This window comes from Crotalus tigris, unplaced genomic scaffold (assembly GCF_016545835.1).
Source record: "Crotalus tigris isolate CLP2741 ecotype Arizona unplaced genomic scaffold, ASM1654583v1 scf7180000017551.9496454, whole genome shotgun sequence".
In the NCBI taxonomy this organism is placed as follows: Eukaryota; Metazoa; Chordata; class Lepidosauria; order Squamata; family Viperidae; genus Crotalus; species Crotalus tigris.
The window spans coordinates 5842373-5865492 of NW_024096469.1; the positions used below are offsets into that span (position 1 = coordinate 5842373).

The window sequence follows — 23120 nt, forward strand, 5'->3', positions numbered from 1 at the left end:
TGATCTAAAAATGAGCTGATTACACTGCGGTGGATTCCCCATTGGTGGCTATTGAATTAGTAACTACACCTCCTTATTACAGTTATCACTCTTCTACTCTGTGGAGTGTTATGACAATTGTCCTCACATGCTCCTCTTTGCATTGGTTAGAATTCCCTTTAGCCAGCAATGGGAGAGTGCCAAAAGGGGATTGGGCAGCTTTTTACCCTATCCCAATCTTTACTTCTCAACATCTTTACTTCTCAGTGTTGCTGTTAGGAAGTGGCAGAGGGGGAAATAGGAAAAAACCAGAGCACCATGGCCTCCTGGCTTCTGGAGAAACGTGTAATACCAAAATTAGGACATGGTGAGAAGCAAAAGTTCCTATCAAACAACTATCATCATCGTGTTTTCTCTGGAGCATAGATTAACTTCTGGGGTTCATCAGCTTACAGTTTCAAGATGGTTAGAAGTACACCTTATGAGGTCACGGAAGGGTGGCATTGATCTGAAATGGGTGGTATCTTCACACGTGAGGGTCTGATTTTCCTATCTTGTCAAGTCAACAATTGTAGTTACTTGCAGTGATGCTGATGGCAAGTAGTTTAATGTTACTTGCTTATGCTACCAGATCTGGGTTGCAAAACTCTAGATCAGGCCTTTTCAACCTTTTCACCCATTGTACCACTTTTAGGATACGGCAACATCCGAGTACCACCAGTCGCCTAGCAAGGTATCAAAAATTTGATGACCCCCCCAAAAAAGAAAAAAAAGTGATAAAGTACAGGTAGTCCTCAACTTACAACAGTTTGCTTAGTGACTGTTCGAAGTTACAATGGCACTGAAAAAAGTGCCCCCCAAGCCACAGCCGAGCAAGACTCTTGCCTGCCCACCCAGTGGCACTCTTCCTCCTGTCCGAGGTTTTCATTGTTGTGAGCATTTCTGTTGAGGATTGGCAGCGAGGATGTGGTGAGGGTGTTTGGTTTTTATTCCCCCCATCTGCTGGGTGGTTGCAGTGGGTTTTGGTCACTTCACATGACCCTGGGACATTGTGACCATCATAAATATGAATCAGTTGCCAAGCATCTGAATGTAAATCATAAGATCCTGGAGATGCTGCAATATTCCAGCTGATCGGCGCTTCTTCTGGGCTCAGCAGAAGCGCCAGGATCAGCGCCAAGCTCCAGCTGGAGCCTGGCACTGATCCTGGTGCTTCCGCTGAGCCCTGACAGCCCTGCAGCTCCAGCCGTCTCTAGCTCAGGCTTGTGCAGTGCTGCCACCGGTTCAGCTCATTGCCCTCCCCCGTTACCACTTTTCTAGGATGGTCGCGCACCACCTGCCAGGTGCCAATGTACCACAGATGGTACCCGTACCACTGGTCGAAAAGCCCTGCTATAGATGACCAAACATGGCAGCTAAGTTTATTGTCATCAGCAGGCATCTGGAGTTTTGCAACCCAGATTAGGAAGCCTGATATAATATTATTGAAAGATGAAAACTATTAGAATATCCTGCGAAATTTAAAGTGCCCCCATATACAATACTCAGGGTGCTCAGCTCTTGTAATTCTTAGTCAGAACAGATGCTGCAGCATTTAGAAATCATGGATTGGGAAAAAAAGTCTTCTGAATAGACTCTTGCCTCTCCCACAGCAACTGTGTCATAAGAAAATGTGACCATCCACACAGCCTAAGCACAGCTAAATGTGGCAATGCACAAGAATTTCTGACTATGCATTTCCATAAATCCACACAATAGCACAGTCCAGTAAGATTCCACTTGAGACAAATATTTTGAATCTATTAAATAAATATGTCAGTGAACAGAAAAGAGAAAGTATTTTTTCAATGGACCAAAGCTAGTTCTCTCATGTTGATTTTCATCTTCCCCCATGGAGAACTACAAAACATCCAGATTTGGGGGAGTTTTTTAGGCATACAGCAAGTTTCAACAATATAAGAATGTAACATAATGAAGTTTTAAAAAGCTGCAAGTTCCAGAATTTGAAAGTTGGACAGTAAGGGATTTCATGTCATGGGAAACTTATTCAGGGAGTATTTCCTTGGTCTGGAACTCATAAATATATTAGAAAGCATAAACAAAAACTCATGTTGCTTCCCAATAGCTCATTTGCAATTTCTTTTTCCTCATCTGATTCAAATGTATAGATGGACTCGGAAAAATAAATGAAAGATCAACGCCTCTGCACTGCAGAATTAACCTGAGATCATTGCAAGTCATCAACCATTTTTTGTAACCATATCAAACTTTCAAACCAATATCAATGTGTAGTGAAGAGGATACAAGCAGTAATGATGGCAAGCAAAACTATTACATTTTAGTTAAACTAATATCTCCAAAACTATCTAGCCAAACATGAGATAAGTGTGATAGTTAAAAGAGGAAAAAAAAAACACCTCTCAATCCAAAAGATATGAGAGCTGTTCGAGTTAGTGTGAACTTTAGGCTTGGTGCCATGTAGTGACATAAGGATATTTTTTTTCTTTTTAGTTTCATTTTTATTTATTTATTTATGTTACCTTAGGAGATGTCATTACATAGCATCAACCTAAAGTTCACACTAGGTATAGTTTAGAGACTGAGTGCCCAAACTGCAACCCAAAACCCACTTATGCATCGTCGAGTGCCGGGTGGGTGTGGCCCATTGGGTGGCATGGCTGCAGTGGTAACGGCAAACTGGGTGGGACTAAAAAGTTCAATCAATCAATTCCAACTTTGCAAGAACTTTTTTTTTCCCGCAAGAAGTTGAAATTGACTGATTGAACTTTTTTTTTTTTTTTTTTGCACATGGCGGCAGAGGCCTAAAGCGAAAAGGTTTTATAAAACCCTGCTGAAGGCCTAGGACTAGGGCGACGACATGCTTGCCTCTGGCACCCGTGCCACAGGTTCGCCATCACTGGTTTAGACTGCTTTTGTACCCTTTGGATCAAAAGCAAAACTAGGAAACTGTTTTACACTTCTAGCACAAACAATGCTTCTGGGAAAAGAATTCTATTTTTCAGTAGCATACACATAGTGAGCAATCCATATATGCAAATGGGGGATAGCATCCTAGGGCATGGTTTGAGAGCATGTGATGTATGAATAAGTTAATAGCTTTAATGGTAACTTTAGATTCTCTGAGAGATTCACGTGCTGAGCACAGGACGTTCCTCAGATCAGCTGAGAGAATAGCCCTGTTCAGCAGATCATACTGAGCCCTTAAGTAAAAGACTAAGCAAGTCTCCACCCTAGCAACATGGAAGCTAATTTGGATTCTAAAGTGAAACCAATCCAATTGCAGAGATTTCTATAACTTTTTCCAATCTGCTTTCAGTCAATTTTGTTAAAAGAAAAGCTGGATAATCTTGCTTTCTGCTGAAATGAATTGTCAAGAGCATGACTGGCTGAGGAATTCTGGGAGTTGAAATCTAGAAGTCTTAACATTGCCATGTTTGCGGACCCCTGGTCAAGAGCACAAGTGTGGCTGAATAAATTCCTATGAATGTCACAATGGAAAAAAGTTGAATATAAAATAAATAAGCACTATTTGTATATTTAAGCAGATCTCTCAAATAAAGATGAATGGTATTAAACTCAATGAGTCTTTTTGCTTTTGGATGAGACTTGGAAGAATCGGTCCACAAACTGACTGCTACTACCCTGTTTCCCTGAAAGTAAGGCCTGCCCCCAAAATAAGCCCTAGCTTGATTTTTGGGGGTGGGCCTAATATAAGCCCTATCTCCAAAATAAGCCCTAGTTTTGGGGTAAGGTACACACCTAAAAATCAAGCTAGGGCGGGGTAGAGCTGCCCCATGCGCCCTGCACCCACTCATCTTGCAGCCAGGCCTATCCTTGCTGGCCCACTTCTTCTTCTGAGGCCTCTTCTGCAGTCAGGCTTGCATTTCTGGAAAGGCCACTGCAGCCGAGAACCGAGCTATGGAGGAATCCATAGCTCGGTCCTTGGCTTCATAGCCCTTCCGCAAAGGCCTGATTGGGAAATGCAGGCCAGACTGCAGCTGCAGAATGAATCTGCTGCTTTGGCTGCAGAAGTGGACTGGTTGGACAGGGCTGTCGGTGCCGGAGGTGAGTAAAAAAGACACGCCCCAAAAATAAAACCTGGTGCTTCTTTTGAAGGCAAAAAAAAAAAAGCTCCGGTATTATTTTCGGGGAAACGAGGTAGTTCCTTTAGAGCAGTTTTCCAACTTTTGTCATAATGAGCTCTAATTAAAACGATATATGGCCTTATCCAATAGTGACTATGTTGCTGCCCAGCAGGGTTAGAAGGAAATAGCTTCCCATTAACTCCACATCCCTACATGCAATGAGCTAATTGCCAAGCGATGCCTGGATTAAGGTCATACTGATTTTAAAAAGGTATCATTTTTAGTATCTATGCTAATCAGAATGAGACGTACAATCATGCTTTCTTCCTATAAATACACTAGCAATAGCACTACCAATAACATTTAGACTTATATATCATTTTGTGATGGTTTACAGCCCTCTCTAAGTTGTTTACAGAGTCAGCATATTGCCCCCAACAATCTGGGTCCTCATTTTTCCAATCCTGGAAGGGTAGAAGGCTGAGTTAACCTTGAGCTGGTGAGAATCGAATTGCCGAACTGCTGGCAGTCGGCAGTCAGCAGAATTAGCCTGCAATATTGCATTCCAACCACTGCACCACCACGGCTCAATCATATACAATCATAGTTCTTCTTATAAATATAAATACTTGGATTTGTAGATAGATTACAGAAAATATTCAGTGACAAGGAGCTATGGTCAAAACCTAATTTTATGTGGCACATTCCAATAATGTAATATATGTGAATTAGAGTATGGGTAGGGGGCGGAGAATGGACTTTTATTCCAAACTATTTTTGTTCATGAACAGAGGCACTGGGGAGTTGCAGCATTAGTTCTGACAAGCCTTTGAGCAGAACAGAAGTGGAAGAACATCAAAGAAGTTGCTTTTATAGACCATCAATTAAGCGTCAGTTTTATATAATTTTTCATGTAACAACTTGTAAATACCATCTCTTAATCTGGTAAGGACTGGGTGAGTTTACAACTAGTGTGTGTGAGTATGTGTTCATGTATGGTGAGCAAGACTCTTTCTGTTCTACAGATTATATTGTAGCCTAGGTGATAAGAAGGCTTGCTTTAGCAAAATGATAGCCATTGTTTTTACCACTGCAAATATGCAGCCATCTTAGAAAATTTAGATTTCATTAAAATGGTGAAAGAACCCCGCAGCCTTTTGTAACATTAGGAATGCTACACGTAGAAATGAATAGTGGTGACAATGTAGAGCTTTTCAAATTGAAATGTTCTTATCCCGTACTTGAGTCCCAGTCTAAAGTAAATAAGACTCACTGCAGGCATAAACATCTAAGTTACAACTGAATGCAGCTTGTAAAGGCAGTATAGCACCTGAATATGAGGTATGATGTGAATAATCTGAAAATAAGTTTATTTTCTCCCATCAGCACTGTGCACAGTATCTACCAATTGATGTAAAGAATACTGAAAAAATTATATTCACTTTGGATTAATTTCTTTCTTCTAGAACAGGGGTGTCAAACTGCCGGCCCGCACCCACTGCCGGCAATGAAAAAAAAGTCACGATAAGTCACGACACATCTTCTTAGTACATAGGTTAGGATCTACCAGATGTATTGGAAAAACTTCAGATTGGAGGAAGTTAAATTATAAAACATTACTTAAGGGAGTACTACGGTAGAAGATAATGCCAAGTTTGAATTCCAATATAGACTTTTAGTGATGATATATGATTTGCAGTGGTCAAACTTCAATGTATCCTCTAATACTATGCCCCTCTCTAGTGCTATCTTTTCATACACTATGGCCTCCAAGCTAGGATATCCTGAAGAAAGGCAGGAATTCCACAAAAGAAGAATAAGATATTTGAGGCACAGGGAATCTTTAGTGTAAACTGCACTGCATGTGTTAAAACGACTACTCATGGAAAGATAGGCGATCCCTTGATCTATCGAAAATATTTTACCAGATTTCTGCATTGCTTGTCTCCAGAAATGGTATCAAGGAAGGTACCATTTGAAAGAGGACATTTACTTGCTACTGTGATAGCAACTTTTTCTTTTATCTTCCAAACAAAACTGATAAGGGTTGTTTACTCTGCCATTGGTAGCAGGTCAAAGTGGCCCTTTAAAAAAGGTCACACAAATGGAGAACATACATTCATCTTCCAAACAAAGCTGATAAGGGTTGTTTGCTCTGCCATTGGTAGCAGGTCAAAGTGGCCCTTTGAAAGAGGTTACACAAATGGAGAACATACATTCATAGTCTCTTATTAATCACTTAATACTCAAATTAGAAACTAATGAAATTTGTCTTTCATTGCCCTCCATTCATTCATTCATTCATTCATTCAATCAATCAATTTTTTTCCCCACGCTATCACTCTCCTAAACAACTAATTGCCACAACACTGTCTACGCCCTGGGATGTCAAACCACCCAGTAAGGCTATATCCTTCTCATCTTTCCTATTACCTATTTCCTTATGACTATAACTTTATTGTTTGTATCTTATGATTTATATTCATTGCTTTTATTAGTATCCTATTATGATTTATGTTGAATCAAATCAGTGACTCTGGGCAATGAACAATCATAAAAACAATTAAAAGAATTACAACATAATACAAATAGCAGCCAATAGTTTTATAATCCCTCTGTGTCAACATAGCCAGGAAATGGGGCCCTTCACCCTTCTCTCAGGACTCCTGGCCTGGGCACATAGCCAGGTTTTCAAGGTCTTTGGGAAGGCCAGCAGGATCAGAGTCAGCCTAATCTCAGAGAGAGGATATTCCAGAGGGCAGACACTATGGCAGACTTCCTGGTGCCTGCCAGCTGATGTTCCTTGGTTGACAGGAAGCAAAGAGCACGTCCATTCTGCCAGACTGGATTGTAAGGATAAAACAACTGGAAGAAGACGGGCCCTCAAGTATCCCTGTCCAAGCCATGAGGGACTTTAAGGATAAAAACTAGCACCTTGAATTGCACCCAGAAACACAACGGCAACCAATGCAGCCCCAGAAATAGTGGTGGTACCATGTGCCAAATAAACTGTAACCATTTACATCCTGTGCAGCCTCATTCTGTACCAGCTGAAGCTTCTGAATGCTCCTCAAGGACAGCCTCACGTAGATCCCTTTGCAGGAGTCTAAAAGGAAGGTCACAAGGACGAGTGACGGTGACCAGAGCATCTGGATCCAGGAACAGGAATGGGGACAATTGGCACTTAACCCAGAGATGTGTTGAGGCCCTCTTAGCCACAGATATCACCTGCTCTTCCAGGAAGAGCCAAATTTTGAATTATGACCAAATTTTCTCTGTGATGGCTATACTAACCAGTGTCCTTGGTGCTTCTAGGTGAACACTCTTCTTTTACTGAATATAGTCATGAAGTACATACGGAGAAAGTTTAGAAATCACAAATATGACCTAAAACGTGACCTGTTTGCTATAAAAGTCCCATAGTAGATAAAGAAACCTAATGAAACAAGTGAGTCCAAACATACTTGTTCATTGATTTAGTGAGGAAAACGATCCAAAACTACATTTATGTGTGTTTGGGAAAAGTATGTGAACTTTTGCTTTCAATAATTGGCCAAAACTGCCAAATAGCTAAGTTTCCAATAACTGTTGTTCAGTCCCGTGCATCAGCTTGGAGAAATTTTAACCCATTCCTTTTTGCAAAACAGCTTCAACTCAGGGATCTTGGTGGAGTTCCTCACATGATTTGTCCACTTCAGGTCCTTCTATCACATTTCTATACAGTTAAAGTCAGGAGTTTGACTTGGCCATTCAAAAACATTAACTTTCTTCTGTTTTATCCATTCTTTGGTCATGCAACTTGTGTGTTTTGGGTCATGGTCTTGCTGCATGACCCACTTTCTCTTGAGCTTCAATCCATGGACAGATATCCTGATATTTCCTGTAGAATTTGCTGGTACAATTCAGGATTCGTATAATAAGTGATGAAAAGCCATTCTGGTTCAGAAGCAGCAAAGCAGGCCCGAACCATGGAACAATCAACACTTCGGTTCACAAATGGGATAGGGTTTTTATGCTGGAATGCAGAGCTTATCTTTCGCCAAACATAACATTTTTAATTCAAGCCTCAAAGGTCTATTTGGTCTCCTCCACCCACATTCTTCCGATAGCCTTGTGGCTTATCGATGTGGTCTTATCGATGCGTTTTTCCTTGTAACCCTGTTGTGCACGCCATTCTTGTTTAGTGGTGGTCTCATGAATACAGACGTTTGCCAATGCAAGAGAAGCCCTTGTTTAATTTATTAAGCCTTACCCAGGATAGAGTCCTCCTGGAGTATTACACACCTTGCTCTTAGTGGGAACTTAGTTGGTCAACCACTCTTGGGGAGGATAATAATGGGGTTGAATTGCCTCCATTTGTACACAATCTGCATGGCAGTGGACTGAAGAAGTCCAAACTCTTTGGAAATCATTTTGTAACCTATTCCAGCCTGGTGAACATCAACTGCTTTTTTGTTTAAGCTATGACATACTGCCACAAGCCTGTGCTGTGAAGACCAGACTTTGATAGCGAATGCCTAGATTTCTGTTCTTTAAAAAACTCAGGACAGCCCTGATCATCATCTCACTGAAACATCTGAAAATGAACATATAACCTTCGGAGTTCATACATTTGATGCACTCAAATGTGCAGCTTTAGATCATTTTCCTCAATTAATAAATAAGACTAATATTTTTAACTGACTTATTAAACTGGGTTTTCTTTATCTAATTTTAGGATGTGTGGAGAAAAGACCACATTTTAAGTCATATTCATGCACAAATACTGAAAATTTGAAAGGGTTCACAAACTGTTAAGCACCGCTGTATATGCGGCTATATTTGAAATCAGAACTCCTTGAATTATTTAATTAGTGTTTATTACTTATGGGTCCTTCACCCCCAAATAAGCTTTGGTGTGTGTTTCATAATATCATGCCCAGGACAGATGTGTAGGGTTGTGTGTGTGTATTATATATATGCAAATATATAATAGTCAATTCTAGATATTATATTGCAGAACAAATTTTGGATAGGAACAGATGGAAACAAGGAAAAGAAGTTGCTTAATATTTTTTGAATTTCATTCCAGATCTCAGAGCCTTAGGTTTTCATTTGGCCAAGTGAATAACTAATCTTAAAGTAAGTACTTTAATTCAGATATTACTTACTTCTGAAAGGTGCTTTTTCAAAAAACAACTGGACTTTGTTTTTCCCTTGAAGACATTTTGTTTCTCATCCAAGAAGCTTCTTCAGTTTGGGACAACCATAACCTGGATGACTGATAATCTCCATAGACATTTTGCTTACTTCTCAGTTACCCTGTGAGATGCAGGGTCTGCATGGTGCAGAAAAAACGTGTCCTGATGGTCCTAGCCAACTTTGACTGATACTTAAAAAGCTAAGCAGAGCTGGTCCTGATTAGTACACAAGTGAGAGAGTACCACGAAATATCAGGACTATAGACTAGAAAAAATTTTACAGCCTAGAAAGCCAATGAGAAATCATTCTCATATCAGCTCCACGTTATGCCCATGTATTAACAAAACATAACATTTTATCATTAAAACTTGACTCAAAGACCTTCATTTAATCTTTTACCTTTTCATCTTTATTTTATCTTTATAATTTCAGGACAAACTGGCTGGACAAGTGAAATGGGAGAAATCTCTCTGATTGAGGTAAAATTATAAACAATAATTTGCAATCGATTTTCCTTATTTTATAATATGCATTATTTTAAATGTTGCCTAATTGTTTCAATCCCCTCAATATTCTATGAGAGATTGCTGTTTGAGCACTATTTTTAATCTTACTGGCAGTAAATATCTTAGTCCATCCAACTGTAATATGATCACCTAAAGCCAAAATACAGGATTACTGTAACTGTTTATAGCTTTATGTGCATTTGACAAGGTGAAATAAAATTCTACTCCCTCATCCTTTTTTTCTTACTTTTAATAACACTGACTTTTAAATCATAAGATGGATTATTTGTTTTCATCTCCTCCAAAGGAGACAGAGTAGTGGATTTTTGTCAAAAGAAATATTTTGAAAATGGCAACAAGTCAGACAAATTGAAACTTACTTATTGCTAAAGGAACAAGAGATTATCCTGGATAATCAATTAGATTCAACAGTGTCAAGAACTTCTCTTCTCATCAAAATATTTCATCTTGGTTTATAAAAACAGAAATGATTAAATAGTATTTCTCAGTCTTGGCAACTTTAAGATATGTGGACCATTTGGCTGGGGGAATTCTGAGAGTTGAAGTTGAAACTGTGCTGAGGAAATTCTGAAGTAAAGCTGTGTTGGCTGGGGAATTCTGGGAGCTGAAGTCCATGTCTTAAAGTTGCCAAGATTTGCTATTTCTGTACTGAATGCAGACTACAAATTTTTATGTCATTACTCAGAAAATAAATAAATGGACATTTACTGTATTACTCCAGTATCAGTTGCTAAAACAGACCCTTCATTTTCTAAAATATGTAGGAAAGGTAACAACCAAATTGATTTATTTTTCCATATTTGGTGGCAATTTAGGGAAACGACTAAATCATAGAATGAAGAAAAAAAAGCTAAATTTTCTCTCAAACTTGTAATTTTTTTAAAAATAAATATTACTAAATTTTATATTCCCACAAAGTATACTTAATTAGTTTTGCATATAAGTAATTATTACAAGAATATGAGTCTTTATGCAAAATATGTACACTACCTTCTGAAGAATGCTAATTAACTTGTGGCAGTCTGCTTCAATATAAGTAACATCCTAGCTTAAAAGCAAATCTGATACTGAATTCAATTCAATTTGGAAATCATTTTTGAACTGTAATTCTATATAGAGGCTTATACCATATCCAAATTTGGTTTTCTCTTAACATAAAGTCTTAATATTTTAACCTTCAAATAGATCTTCAACTGCTCAGGCAGACATTATTACAATTCCTAATTCATTCTATGATCTATATCAGTGGTGGCGAACCTATGGCACGGGTGCCAGAGGCGGCACTCAAAGCCCTCTCTGTGGGCATGCGCGCCGTCACCCCAGACCTAGGCCTTCAGCTGGGTTTTATAAAACCTTTTCACTTTGGGCCTCTGCCACCGTGTACAAAAAAAAAAAAAAAAGGTTCAATCAATCAGTCAATTTCAACTTCTCATAGGAAAAAAAAAAGATCTTGCAAAGTTGGAATTGATTGATTGACCTGTTTAGTCCCACCCAGTCTGCCGTTACCACCGCAGCCATGTCCACCCAATGGGTCACACCTATCCAATTGGCTACACCCACCCAATGGGCCACACCCACCTGGCACCCGATGATGCATAAGTGAGTTTTGGGTTGCAGTTTGGGCACTCGGACTCTAAAAGGTTCGCCATCACTGATCTATATTCTGCTGATTGCTATTGCTACTTATACATTACTTGGATTTTAACAATTATGTGTTTTTTAAAAAATATATTCAATTATTTAAAACAAATTAAATATTGAAAAATATAATCTAGTCTTATAATGCTTATAAATGCCATTTATTCATGTTATGTATTTTTTCTTTTTTTCTATTTTTTTATTTTCCCTTTTTTCCAGCAATGTGCTCTCAATAAACAAAGAAAGAAACAAATAAATACTGGCTACACGCCTCAGAGTTACCAAGACCAGGAGTGATGCTAGAGTTCACTATATTTTGTCTTATCACCATCATGCCATGCCATTTAGGGGTAAATTACTCAGATTCTGAGAGAGCCCTATCTCTCTTACAAGTTGGTATCAAGGGTAAGGAATTAGGACAAGATACTTCTTTCCTCCATAAAGATAGAAAAGTACTATTATAACCCATAACCAGAAACCGCACCAAGGTAAGTGGGGAACAAAGGCCGAAAGGGAAGAATCAGACTCCTTCTGCTATCTGTCAATATGTGTCCCATCTCCAATCATTCTTGCAAGCAAGTTGTCTGAACCTAGGATATTTGAAAACAAGAACCAATACATCCTGTTCATATATCTTAAATGGTTAGCTAACTCCCCAGTAAAACAAGAGAGAAGTGAAAAGGGATCAAAGGCATGAAGAAGGATGCACCTTAATACACACACAGTGATAAAAGGCATACATACGTATCCTATTCACAAGAATGTATAATCTTTCCCTTGCAATAAATCTGATTAACAAGATTTTAAGATAATCTCTCTCTCAGGACATTTGGTTATTTGCTATTTCCAACTTTTTTTTAAAAAAATCATCTTTTAAAAATAAAACTTCCACAGGGAACACGATTCTGTATCTGGATATATAAGATAAGGTTATTTACTGAGAGGAAAATGCTCACACAGTACTGGGAGTAGCTTTTCCCAAACTTGTCTCCTCTACTGTAAATGACTTCCAAGCCAACACTATCATTAGCCATGCTATCTGAAGCTCATGGGAGATGGTTTAATAAATTTAGAGGGCACCAGAGTGGAGAGATCATAGGAGGGAGCAACCTGCCAATCAGTTCATACAAAGATGGTAGAGCCATGTGGAAAAATTGGATTGCTGAACTTCTTTAAATAAATCTGAACTTAAATTTAAAAATTTTGAGCAAAATCACACAGAATATAATTTTGGACATACAAGGATGTGATTAAATCAACGGCTCAAGACCTTAATTTGGAAATTAATCAGAAGTCTGTTTTGTAGATTAGCTAGCTGACTGAGTTTGGGCTGGCTGATTCAGCAGGAAAAGTCAAACATCCATGGGACAAACAGGCAGATAGCCTCAAAATTTAAAAAAAAAAATTACCATGACTTTAATTTGCTAATTTGTGCAGAGGTGAGGATGTTTAATAATTGGACAGTATTTCTGCCAGAGTTTTAAATTAATTAATATGTAGGTTCCTTTGCAAAGTGTTTGAAAAAGAATGAAATCTTTTCTCCTTCTCTTAGAAATCAGAAATATATTTGCGTTTTTCCAGAGTTCTGGCATTTTGCTCACAAAAAAGTTCCTACTAACTAAAATTCAAATCATTATTTTTGCTTCTTGTTATTAACCACTTAATAGGAAAGACATGCCAAACAAAGAACTATGGTGATTCTAATAAATTCATATTTAAGTATCATCATATCTGAGCCTCCAAGAAAAAAATCCTTAAATTGTTACTAAGTAATCATTTTTAACCAGTTTAACTCTTATTAGCATTTTACAAAAACCAATTCAACTTTATAGGCAATATTCTTGATACAAAAATGGGAGGCAGTTATCAAAATCTGGCTTTGTTTGTCCAAACACATTTATTATTTTTATATGTTTTGGACTCTTACATTTAGGATCTAAATCTTAAATATCTCTAAAGGCAAATACTGATTGGACTTGACACACACAAACAGTGATTGGACTTGACATATTTGCTGCTAGCCACGCCCCCAGAGAGTGTTCTGATCCTTCCAAAGAAAGTTGACAGATCTCTTTATGTCATGGCTATGTCACAAATAAGTACAGTAGCACCATCTAGTGATCAGCCTTTCTGAATTTCACATGATATTCAAAATATATCATTATTTCTATTCCACCCTTCTTATGTATGCATCACTTTATGGCTTATGCTCTTAAGATACAAACCAAAAGTATTGGGTGGAGGCATTTGGGGGACATCTATGTAAATCTCTCACTAGAACTGCATCTGACTTTATATAGTGCTCTGTGAAAGCGAAACTGCCATTCAACGGTAAGGACACGTATTTTCCATGCAAATTAGCCTAGCATTAGTCTCTAAAAGGAATTACCAGTTAGAATACGGAATACTGAGCACGATGAGCACAATGGTTTGGAATAAAGCACATTCTTTTATATTCACACACATTTATGGCATAGGCTTCAACTATATACATTTTGGCATACCCAAAAAATCATTACATTTCTTTGGAGTTTCTGTAGCTCATCTTCCTACAAAGTGTTCCTTAATATTTGTGTTTCTTAAACATATATTTTTATCTTATCTGCTTAAAAGCTGGCACGTTATGACTGTCAACACATTTTTTGTTTCATTTCAGGTAATTAAAAAATATAGGTAAGTATAGGTAAGTTCAGGTAATTTTCAAAATATAAAAGCTGTTGATAATTTATTTGAAAAATAAGACATAGTGCTAGGATTGAAATAAAGTTTCAAGAAAATGTCCAACAATGAGGAAGAGACATGGAAGCATGGAAGCTCACTTGCCCATTTTATTACACATAAGGGAGAAATGAAGAATACCGTATTTTCTGGCGTATAAGACGACTTTCTAAAGCATGCAAATCGGCTCCAAAGTCGGGGGTCGTCTTATACACCGAGTTGTCTTATACGCCGGAAAATACAGTACTTAAAATTCTGTAGCTGGAATAACTTGAGAATCCGATTCCAGCTACAATATTCTCATAAGAGCTCGTTTCCTAACACTGAAAACTACTTTTTTTAAATGAACGATCATGGAAAACTATGACCTGAACACTCCAGTACATATCCTGAAAATGTAATGTTTAAAACTGGAAAGCCAATTATGGCTTATATATATATATATATATCGTATATATATATATCTTTTAGGTATATGAAGCTTGACATCTCAATACTAAGATTACCAAAAAGGGATCACTTTGCTTCTAAAGATAAAGGCAGAACCGAACCCTCCAAAACAGAAGATGAGCCTTTTGTTCCAAAAAGTTCCAGGTTATGGCGTCAGCTCCTTTTCTGCTGTTATCACAAAGTTTCCTGATTACAGGCCAAAGTCCCACCTGCAATTTCCTATCAAAAAGAGGTACCTGTGCAGACAACATTAAAATGACTGTTGCAGGAATAGGCAGAGTCAAAGGGAAACCTTGCAAATGTTTGACTAATATCTTTGCTGAATAACTGGGTTTGAAGACTTTCTCTTCTCAGCAAAGGCACGTGTGAATAGTAAGGGGACAAGAGGGAGGAGGGAAGAATAAGGCAATTCATTAGATTTGCTCTGCCAAATTAATAGCATGGTTGAATAAAGGAGAGGAATGGGCTAAATCCTAGGATGCAACGGAACAGAGAAAAAAAAAGGCTGTACAGGCACTACACACTTTGTACCACTAGGGGTCAGCACAGAAACAAGCAACAACTGCAAAGTACTTTTTACAGAGGTGAAAACTATGCCAAGAGAAGCACTTCAATGTCCCATAATGCTCTGCAGCAGAAGTAGAATTAGAGTAATAAACAGGAACAGAACTTCTGCCATCTCTCAGGAGTTTATATGATCTCCTTAAAAGTATGACTTCTTTTAATTAGATAAACTCAATACCCTCGTATTTGACAGAACCAATGCGAGTTTCAGGTAACAGGCAACGTCCATCCAGCATGAAGGCAGTGATATAGGTTGCCACATGTCCAGCATCCTCTTCAGATTTTAATGCCACAATTATCTGATCATCAGTGTCAGGGACAAACTTGAAGGAGGAGAAGCCATGGGTGGGAATGACATCACCAATATGGCTCACAGAGATATCAGTGAAGTCTGGTGTGGAACTAAGAAGCAAGTTGGTGCCACGATGCTCATCCTCCTGCTCATTGTAGCGCCCATGGCTGGCACGGCGTGGCAGGAAGAACCAACGCTGCAGTCTCTCACTCCAAGAGGCAGATTCATGGATCAAGTAACCTGAGAAGCATAAACAAGATAGACATCCTCAAGCACAACCAGAAAGACTTACAGAATAACAGAATTGGAAGGGATCTTGGAAGTCTTCTAGTGAAACTCCCTGCTCAAGCAGGAAAACAACACAGCACAAGCTGGTAAAGTTCCAAGGAAGAAGAACCAGACTATTACAAGATTACAATGATGGTAATAGGTATTTTTACAGGTATTGATCTGGGTAAATCATAGCCAGCACAAGAATAGACATTATACTCTGCCTTCTCTAAGGACACACATACTTTTCAGTCTCAAAATCCAAATCCTCTTTGCCTTTTTAATTCCAACAATTAAGTATGTATAAGCCTTCATTTTACAAGAAAGAATTAGAAGCAGAATTGTGCATACTATTCAGCTGTTGAAAGGTTTATTATGTTGTAACAGAAATCTGTCTATTGCTCACCTGGTGATTTAATCCCAGCTGCAGTCCGGAGTGCATCATAATTGGCCACCCAGTTTTCATGAGCCACGTCACCTTTGTAGCCAATGACTTTCACCCATTCTGGATTTTGATTGAGCACTTCTCCTGTAGTTGTGGTCCATTCCTTGCCCAGGCCTCCCACATAGAGGTGCTCATCCTTCACTGCCAACCATTCTGCCTTAAATCCTGAACAAAATATGAGACAATGTAAGGCAACACTTATCCAACCTGAACTACCCCCACTTTTAAGACAGTTCCTTTAAGACAGGGGTCACAGTTTCCCCAGTAGATTGAAAGGGATCTGTCTGGTCTTAGGAGAAAAATTAAACTTCTCAGGATTTTGTTCTAAGCATGAGTAAAATGTCTATGGAGATTCTCAAACATCCAGGTCACAACTGTCCCAAAGGTGCTTTTTTCTAAAAAGCAAAAGGACCTTCTTGGGTTTTTGTCTGAAAAATGTTTCACTTCTAAATCCTTCCATTCCCCACCAGTCAATTAAAACTGAAGAAGCTTCTTGGATGAGAAGTGAAACATTTTCAAACAAAAAAAAAGCCAAGAGGGTCCAGTTGCCTTTTGGAAAAAGCACCTTTGAGACAGTTTGACCAAATTACCTTTAGAATCATAAACTTGCCTCCTGTACCACCAGTCTGCCTCTTATTTTTCAGGTGCTTCCAGACAGCCTCTGATATTAATAACTCTTTGTTCTTCCAATGTAAGTTACAAGAGCAACATACTTTCCAAAACCATCTGATGCTGTTTCTATATTTTCTATTTCTTTACAACACGGGTTCTGAGAACTTTTGAGTGTGAAAAAGAAGTTTTCAGGGGCTCTGCGAGGTCAAATAAATTATTTTAAAAATTCTCTGTTTTGATTTCTAATACAATAAATAGCAATAGATATAACCTGCATAAACCAAAACTCTTTGGTGTCCTCAATCATTTTAAGAATGCACAATAACCCTCAATGTATAGCCAGTCACTTACTGACCATTCAAAGTTATGACAGACCTACTTTGTATACTTACAATCCAGATTCAAAGTTCTGATAGTTGCCTACCCCCCCCCCCGGTGGTCGTATGGCTGCACATTGGGCCATTTTTATGGCCATTTGTAGCATCATGCAGTCACATGACCAGGTTTTACAATGGCTTTGCTGAAAAGGGACATTTACTTCTGGTTTTCAACAAATCCAGCCCATAGCAAATCACGGGTTCAATTAGCAACTGTGGCATTCACTTAATGACCCCTGTAAAAAAAGGTCATAAGCTTGGGTTGGTCACATGACCAATCCAATTTAAAACCATCATGACTTACAACCATAATAGGCAGTCTCCATTAGACACGTAACTCAAGGACTAATTGTAAAGGGGTCTTAAGACCGAAATGTTTGAGAACTGCTGATTTACATCATGTTCTGCACATAAAAATGTTATGATCTTGACACAGGTAATAATTTATAAAACATACCTATAGCAGCTCAATACATTTCATCAATGTTTTACAACAGACTTCATTTTATCAGTTTTTTTTAAAAATCATAATACTAGAAAACTGTTCCATCTTTTTCTTCTTGCAGTTTTAATGGTATTTCTATAAACTTCCCTGAATCGTTAAAGGTGTGAGAAGCAAGACATACTAAATAATTTAGTATAAAATCCTATAGCACTCTTCCATTGAGGTGTCCATGCATATATATAAAATGGAAACAGAAGTTCCCATTGACTTTTTTTTTTTCCAAAGTGGATAATGGAAAAAGCATTACAGCTACAGTGCTATAACATTCTTTTAATATAAACATTTCAATATTATTTTAATATATTAAAAACACAGCCAACAATTCCAAATCAATAGCACTTCAAATGTTATATTCTCATTTTTTTCTTACGTTTATAGTATATATATATTTTTTAAAAAAAACAATTGAAAATGGGGAGGGGGGGTGATTTTAGACCAAAAGGCAGAACAAACATTTTTTTAAAAAAATGGTTCTTTTACCTCTAAAGAAGTTTCATCTCTACTAGACAATGTAACAGAATGTTAAATAAATTGGGTAAACTTTAAAAAGGAGGCATGATATTTAGAGAATTCTTAAAGGTTTCTGCTGGACATAGGTTTACTTGTGGCATTAAGAAACGGAGGAACTACATAAAGGTTAGGGAACCTTCCAGTATAAAACTTAGAACTTAAACCTGAGCTCACCTTTGCCAATTGTGCCATCTCCATCAGTTAATATCACCCAAGGTACTACTTTTGTGTCATCAATCTGATAGACCACACCGGTTCGATCATCGACAGCATAGAGTTTACCATTAAAGACTACTAGTTCAGAAAGCTCCATGCCACGTCCTTTTTCGGCTAGGTGAGATTCCAATATATGGTCCTTTGTATCCCACTCAACAGACACATGGTCCCCACTGGCTGACAGTGTGAGATAACCCTTCTTCAAGTAGCTGAACCAGGTGTGCTCACTGGGACCCTTGGAGTTTGTGTCAAGGTCAGCAATGAGTCCAATACGGTACCGCACACCTTCTGGGATCCGCTGGGATGGTGACAGTGGATAAGTGTCATTATACCTCTCACTGGATAGAACATTGAACCTCCAGGTATGAACATTGAGAGGAACTGGCCTGTTCACAGGGGATGAACGCTGGAAACAAAGGAGAAGCAACACAACAACAAGGGCCAGAGTGGTCACCACAATGGCCTTCCAACGCAGGCGGAAACGGGGGTCAGCTGCTTTGGTCATGGACGCCAGCACTGGAAGACTGCCCACACTAATCCTCAAGGGATTCAGAGAATCATCCCATTGCAGGCGTGGACGAGCTGAGATGGGCATCAGCCTGAGGTTCCCTGGAACCTTGGAAAGAAAACATAAGGTCAACACAAAAGGATGGGGATAATGAACACACCACTGAGTACTTTGGTAATTGCCCATGCCTATGGGAGAAGAACAAGAAAAAAACAAGAAATATAGAAAGAGCTGCAACAGCATGACAGAATGTCAGATAACTGAGAAATTCTGCAGTGGAACAGGAAACAAGCCTAAGTAGGCTATGATCTTCTCAAGAAATACGTTACTTGGATTACCTGATGGAGCTAGAGCAGGGGTAGGCAACCTTGGCTCTTTTATGACTCGTGGACTTCAACTCCAAGAATTCCTGAGCCAGCTGTGTGGCTCAGGAATTCTGGGAGTTGAAGTCCACGAGTCATAAAAGAGCCAAGGTTGCCTACCCCTGAGCTAAAGGAAATTGCATAGGAGAAACTGACACATACAAAGCAGAACTGCCAAATGATTAAGACATTTTTGGTTTTCTCTTTAATCATGAATTGGTTAATATAGATTTAAAACCTTACTAAATGTGTTATTAAAATAAAATACCTTACAATCTATTATTTTGCCTTTCTTCCAAGGAGTTCAGAATAGCATTAATACCATCTCCCACTTTATTGGAAAAAACCTCCACGAGGTAGGTCAGGATAAAAGACATGACTTGACCAAGGCTAGTCATTAAGCTCTAGCCAAGTTAAGTCTAAATCCTTTGCCACAGAGGTTGTTCATATACAAAACTATCCTACGCTGCTTGAAGATAATGATATCTTTAAAGCTAGACATAAGACCAAAATAACAAGCAGCAGTATACTTACAAAGTGATCCCAGCTCACAGAATTTGTTCTCAACAATTAAAATAAACTCATAACAATCAGTTAAACCTTTGCTGCTAAACTAATTAAAAGTGAAATTTCAACCCCCGAACAAAATGGTGCTAGAAGGTGGCAAATGAGAACACAAAAGGTAGTGTGCTGAAGCTATGTAACATACATCTCTTCACCTCCAGTAATTTTTTCAATCCAATTTCCTTCTCCTTATCAATGAATAAGTTCCCTGGCTCCAAATAGTAGTCGCCACCAAATAGTTTCTACCTGCTCTTTCAGAAAACACTAGATTTAATACTTCATCTACCACTAGGAAATACCCTCTACTCTTTTCATTACACTGAATAGAAATTAATAACCCTACAGACCTGTTTGATCGTTCCAGAATCATATCTTGTTGGAACTTCAGGGAAGAAATTTCACTAACAGAATGCAACAGGTGGCAAAGCTCAACTCCTCCTCCAGAAAGATTGAGGAAATATAATCAGGAAATGTCAACAGGTCAAAAAGATTGCTGACTGGTCCAACCAGTTTTACTGAAAGGGCCAAAAGGCATTTTTTTTCTGCTCAAATAGTTATGGTGCTATGTCTCAAGTGTTGCAAACTCCACCCTCTCCATAATTTATATAACAGTTCTCCCAATGTTACTCTATATTACTAGATTTACCACACACCTGGGACTAGATAAAACAGCATTGCAATGAAATAGTAAGGGGGAAGAGAGCTTTTTTTATGGTAAACATCCAAGGTGCACATGGAAACTGAAAATCAGATGTTACATTTCCATCAGTTCCACAGCCAATTTATCCATAAAAATCTTTCTGCTGGAAGTTATGAAGAGCTGAAAATATTTTTCCACTGACAACTCTCAGTTGGTGCAATGACAGTGCTGCATCGGAAGTCTTCCTGAATGAGACATTCTGGGAAATAAAAATGCTTGATGAGGGATAAATTGCTGGGGCAAGATGTGCAGAGGCATGACTGGCATCTTTGTGCCTAGACAAGTATCTTCCTATCAAGAGAAGTAATTGCTTCAGCATTTTACAAAATGCCTAGAGAGAAACTTCACAGCGTTCCAGAGTTTTTAATATAAATATCACTGGGACCCAGAGTGAAGCAAATGAATTGATGGAAGCAGGTCTGACAGAAATGAAAAGCATGTATAGACAGCTGTGCCAGGGCCCAAGATTGCCACTGCTGTTCTGTGCTTCCCTGCTCCTCTGCATGCCCCAATTATGCATTATCTTTCTCTTCACTACCAACGTGTTTTTGGGCGGAGCAGCATCCTCAGATATTTCATTCTAGGGATGAAAAACTAGAGCAAACTGAATTATTTTGAAAAGGCTGCTGCTGTCTTCATCAACTCCTTGCTTTGAGCCAGGGGGCCAATGGAAGACAAGTCAGCAAAAGGGTACAAGGATGGACAAGAGAGTGATCAGTATCTGCATCACCAGACCCCAAAGGCTGTGACCTAAATCACAGAGGTCTATTGCAATCCTATTTGTTTTCCTCCCTCTCTGAAAGCTGACACTAGGCTTGCAGGTAAGAAAATAAAATCATCCCATATACAGAAAAAGCAATACCATACATAGGCTGGCACAACCACTGAGGATGGAAACAGAATAATATTAATTGAAAAATGCCTTACCTAAACCCAGATAAAATGAATAGTTTGGGGAGGGGGGCAAACTGAAGCCAATCACATAAGAAAAAGAAAGATGGGAAATACATTTTCCTCTCAATCTCACCAGTTCTTCCTGAAAATCTAGGAATCTGGCAAAAGAACCAAAAAAACAAAAACCCCTACATCTCCCCTTTTCTAACCACTCACCGACCAGGCTCCTCCCCACACCGGGAACAACCGGAGGAGGGAAGATCTTTCTGCAGCCAGCCCTCCCTCCAAAATGACTGCAGATCCCAACATGCACCACGCCCAAGAGTTTACTACAGATCCCGACACCCCCTAGTTTATCAAGAGAATATATTTCACTTCCTTTACATAGAAAAACTACATTTCCCACAATTCATTACACAAGAAATAAATGAGACTGAAAGCAGGGGTAAAATAAAAGTACAATATGCCGTAACTGTTGGTTCAGTAAGAATATATTACATCCAGATAGGCGTCATTTAAACACAGAAAATGGATATCTGTAAACAGTAACATCACAAACATAATATGAAAAAGAATATTACAAATTCAACCAAATGTATTGGCTCCTCTTTGTGTGGCTACTATGCCTATTCCTTCTGAAATTTTTTCAGTGAACGTGGTGGATAGCTAGGTTAGCAGGGAATAAGCAACTGATCAGTCTTGAACAATTATCCAGCTTTGCTAACCACCATCATGAGGCCCACTTCTGTCAAATTATTTGGCGCCACTTCTGTCAAATTATTTGGCGCATCTGTGCCAGGCACCTGGATCACAGTTATAGTTTTTTCTCCCGTTTGCTCAGAAAAAAAATCAAAACGCTGCTGAAAATATCCTATTAACGATTTTCATACAGAAGAAAAGCAGCAAAATATATGATTACTGGAAAGTTTCGATTATAATCTGCATAAGGTATCTGTCCTTTAAAGACTTGCTCAAAGTGGCAAGGGCAATCCACATCTCCGATTAGCTGAATTACAGTAGTGAGATTCGCCCGTACATCAAAACCTGGAAGACTTTAGGTCCAGCACTTACATTAAATGAGGGTGATTATTGCATAAATATTTTCAGCTATATGTGAACCTCAGGAGGTGATTTTTCTCTTAATATGGCAGCTATGGAACTGCTGTTGGAAATTTTCCATCCAATTCCCAATACCCCTATGCATACACCCCACCCCCGCACATCTTTGCGGTTCTTCATTTTCTGTGCATTGCTAGACTTACAGAGGGGCCTGGTAGCTGAGAGCGGCACTAGAGTTTTTGCTGCAAAGGGCACGGGAATCCTGGCGTTTGCAAAAATCAGATATACTTTTATTTTGCCTCCGCAGTTTGAGTAGCGCGCCAAGGAAGCCCCGCGAGGGTCTTTGAGAGCGGGACGCGTTGAGCGAACTCAACGAGCTTCCGAGCTGCGGACATTTTCTACATCCTACTTGGAGAGGATCTGCCCGTAAATGAGTCTGGTTCTAAGGTTCAAGAACGCTCGGACGCGTTGAGAACTCCCGAAGCCTTAACGCCGGTTCCAAACGGGGAGTTCGGAGCCATTTCCCCGGGCGGCTTTAGATGGGTGAGGTCATAAATCCCGAGTTCCCGGCCTCTGAACAGAACAAACGCCGCCCGCTGGCCTCCTACTTTCCTTCCTTTGCCCTCGCGCCCGCCATCTTAAG

General features: G+C 39.0%; 1 protein-coding gene and 1 long non-coding RNA gene across 5 annotated transcripts; one reads left to right on the top strand and one right to left on the bottom strand.

The window, feature by feature from the left end:
- The first annotated feature begins 3455 nt into the window (after window positions 1-3455).
- Window positions 3456-15102, top strand: LOC120308803. Its single transcript, XR_005556934.1, has 5 exons — window positions 3456-4065; window positions 4877-5030; window positions 9157-9206; window positions 9699-9745; window positions 11651-15102. It is a non-coding gene; the product is annotated as an uncharacterized LOC120308803 (long non-coding RNA).
- On the bottom strand, window positions 13861-23120 carry CANT1 (calcium activated nucleotidase 1). Of its 4 annotated transcripts, none has more exons than XM_039345279.1 (4): window positions 22681-23120; window positions 18349-19006; window positions 16132-16335; window positions 13861-15695 (listed from the first exon to the last, which is right to left on the bottom strand). In XM_039345279.1, exons 2-4 carry the CDS (start codon window positions 18983-18985, stop codon window positions 15325-15327), a joined length of 1212 nt encoding a protein of 403 aa, XP_039201213.1. In that variant the 5' UTR covers window positions 18986-19006; window positions 22681-23120; the 3' UTR covers window positions 13861-15324. The 4 variants fall into 4 exon arrangements, with proteins under 4 accessions (XP_039201213.1, XP_039201196.1, XP_039201220.1 ...); XM_039345262.1 differs by lacking the exon at window positions 22681-23120 and adding an exon at window positions 21635-21733; XM_039345286.1 differs by lacking the exon at window positions 22681-23120 and adding an exon at window positions 21452-21612.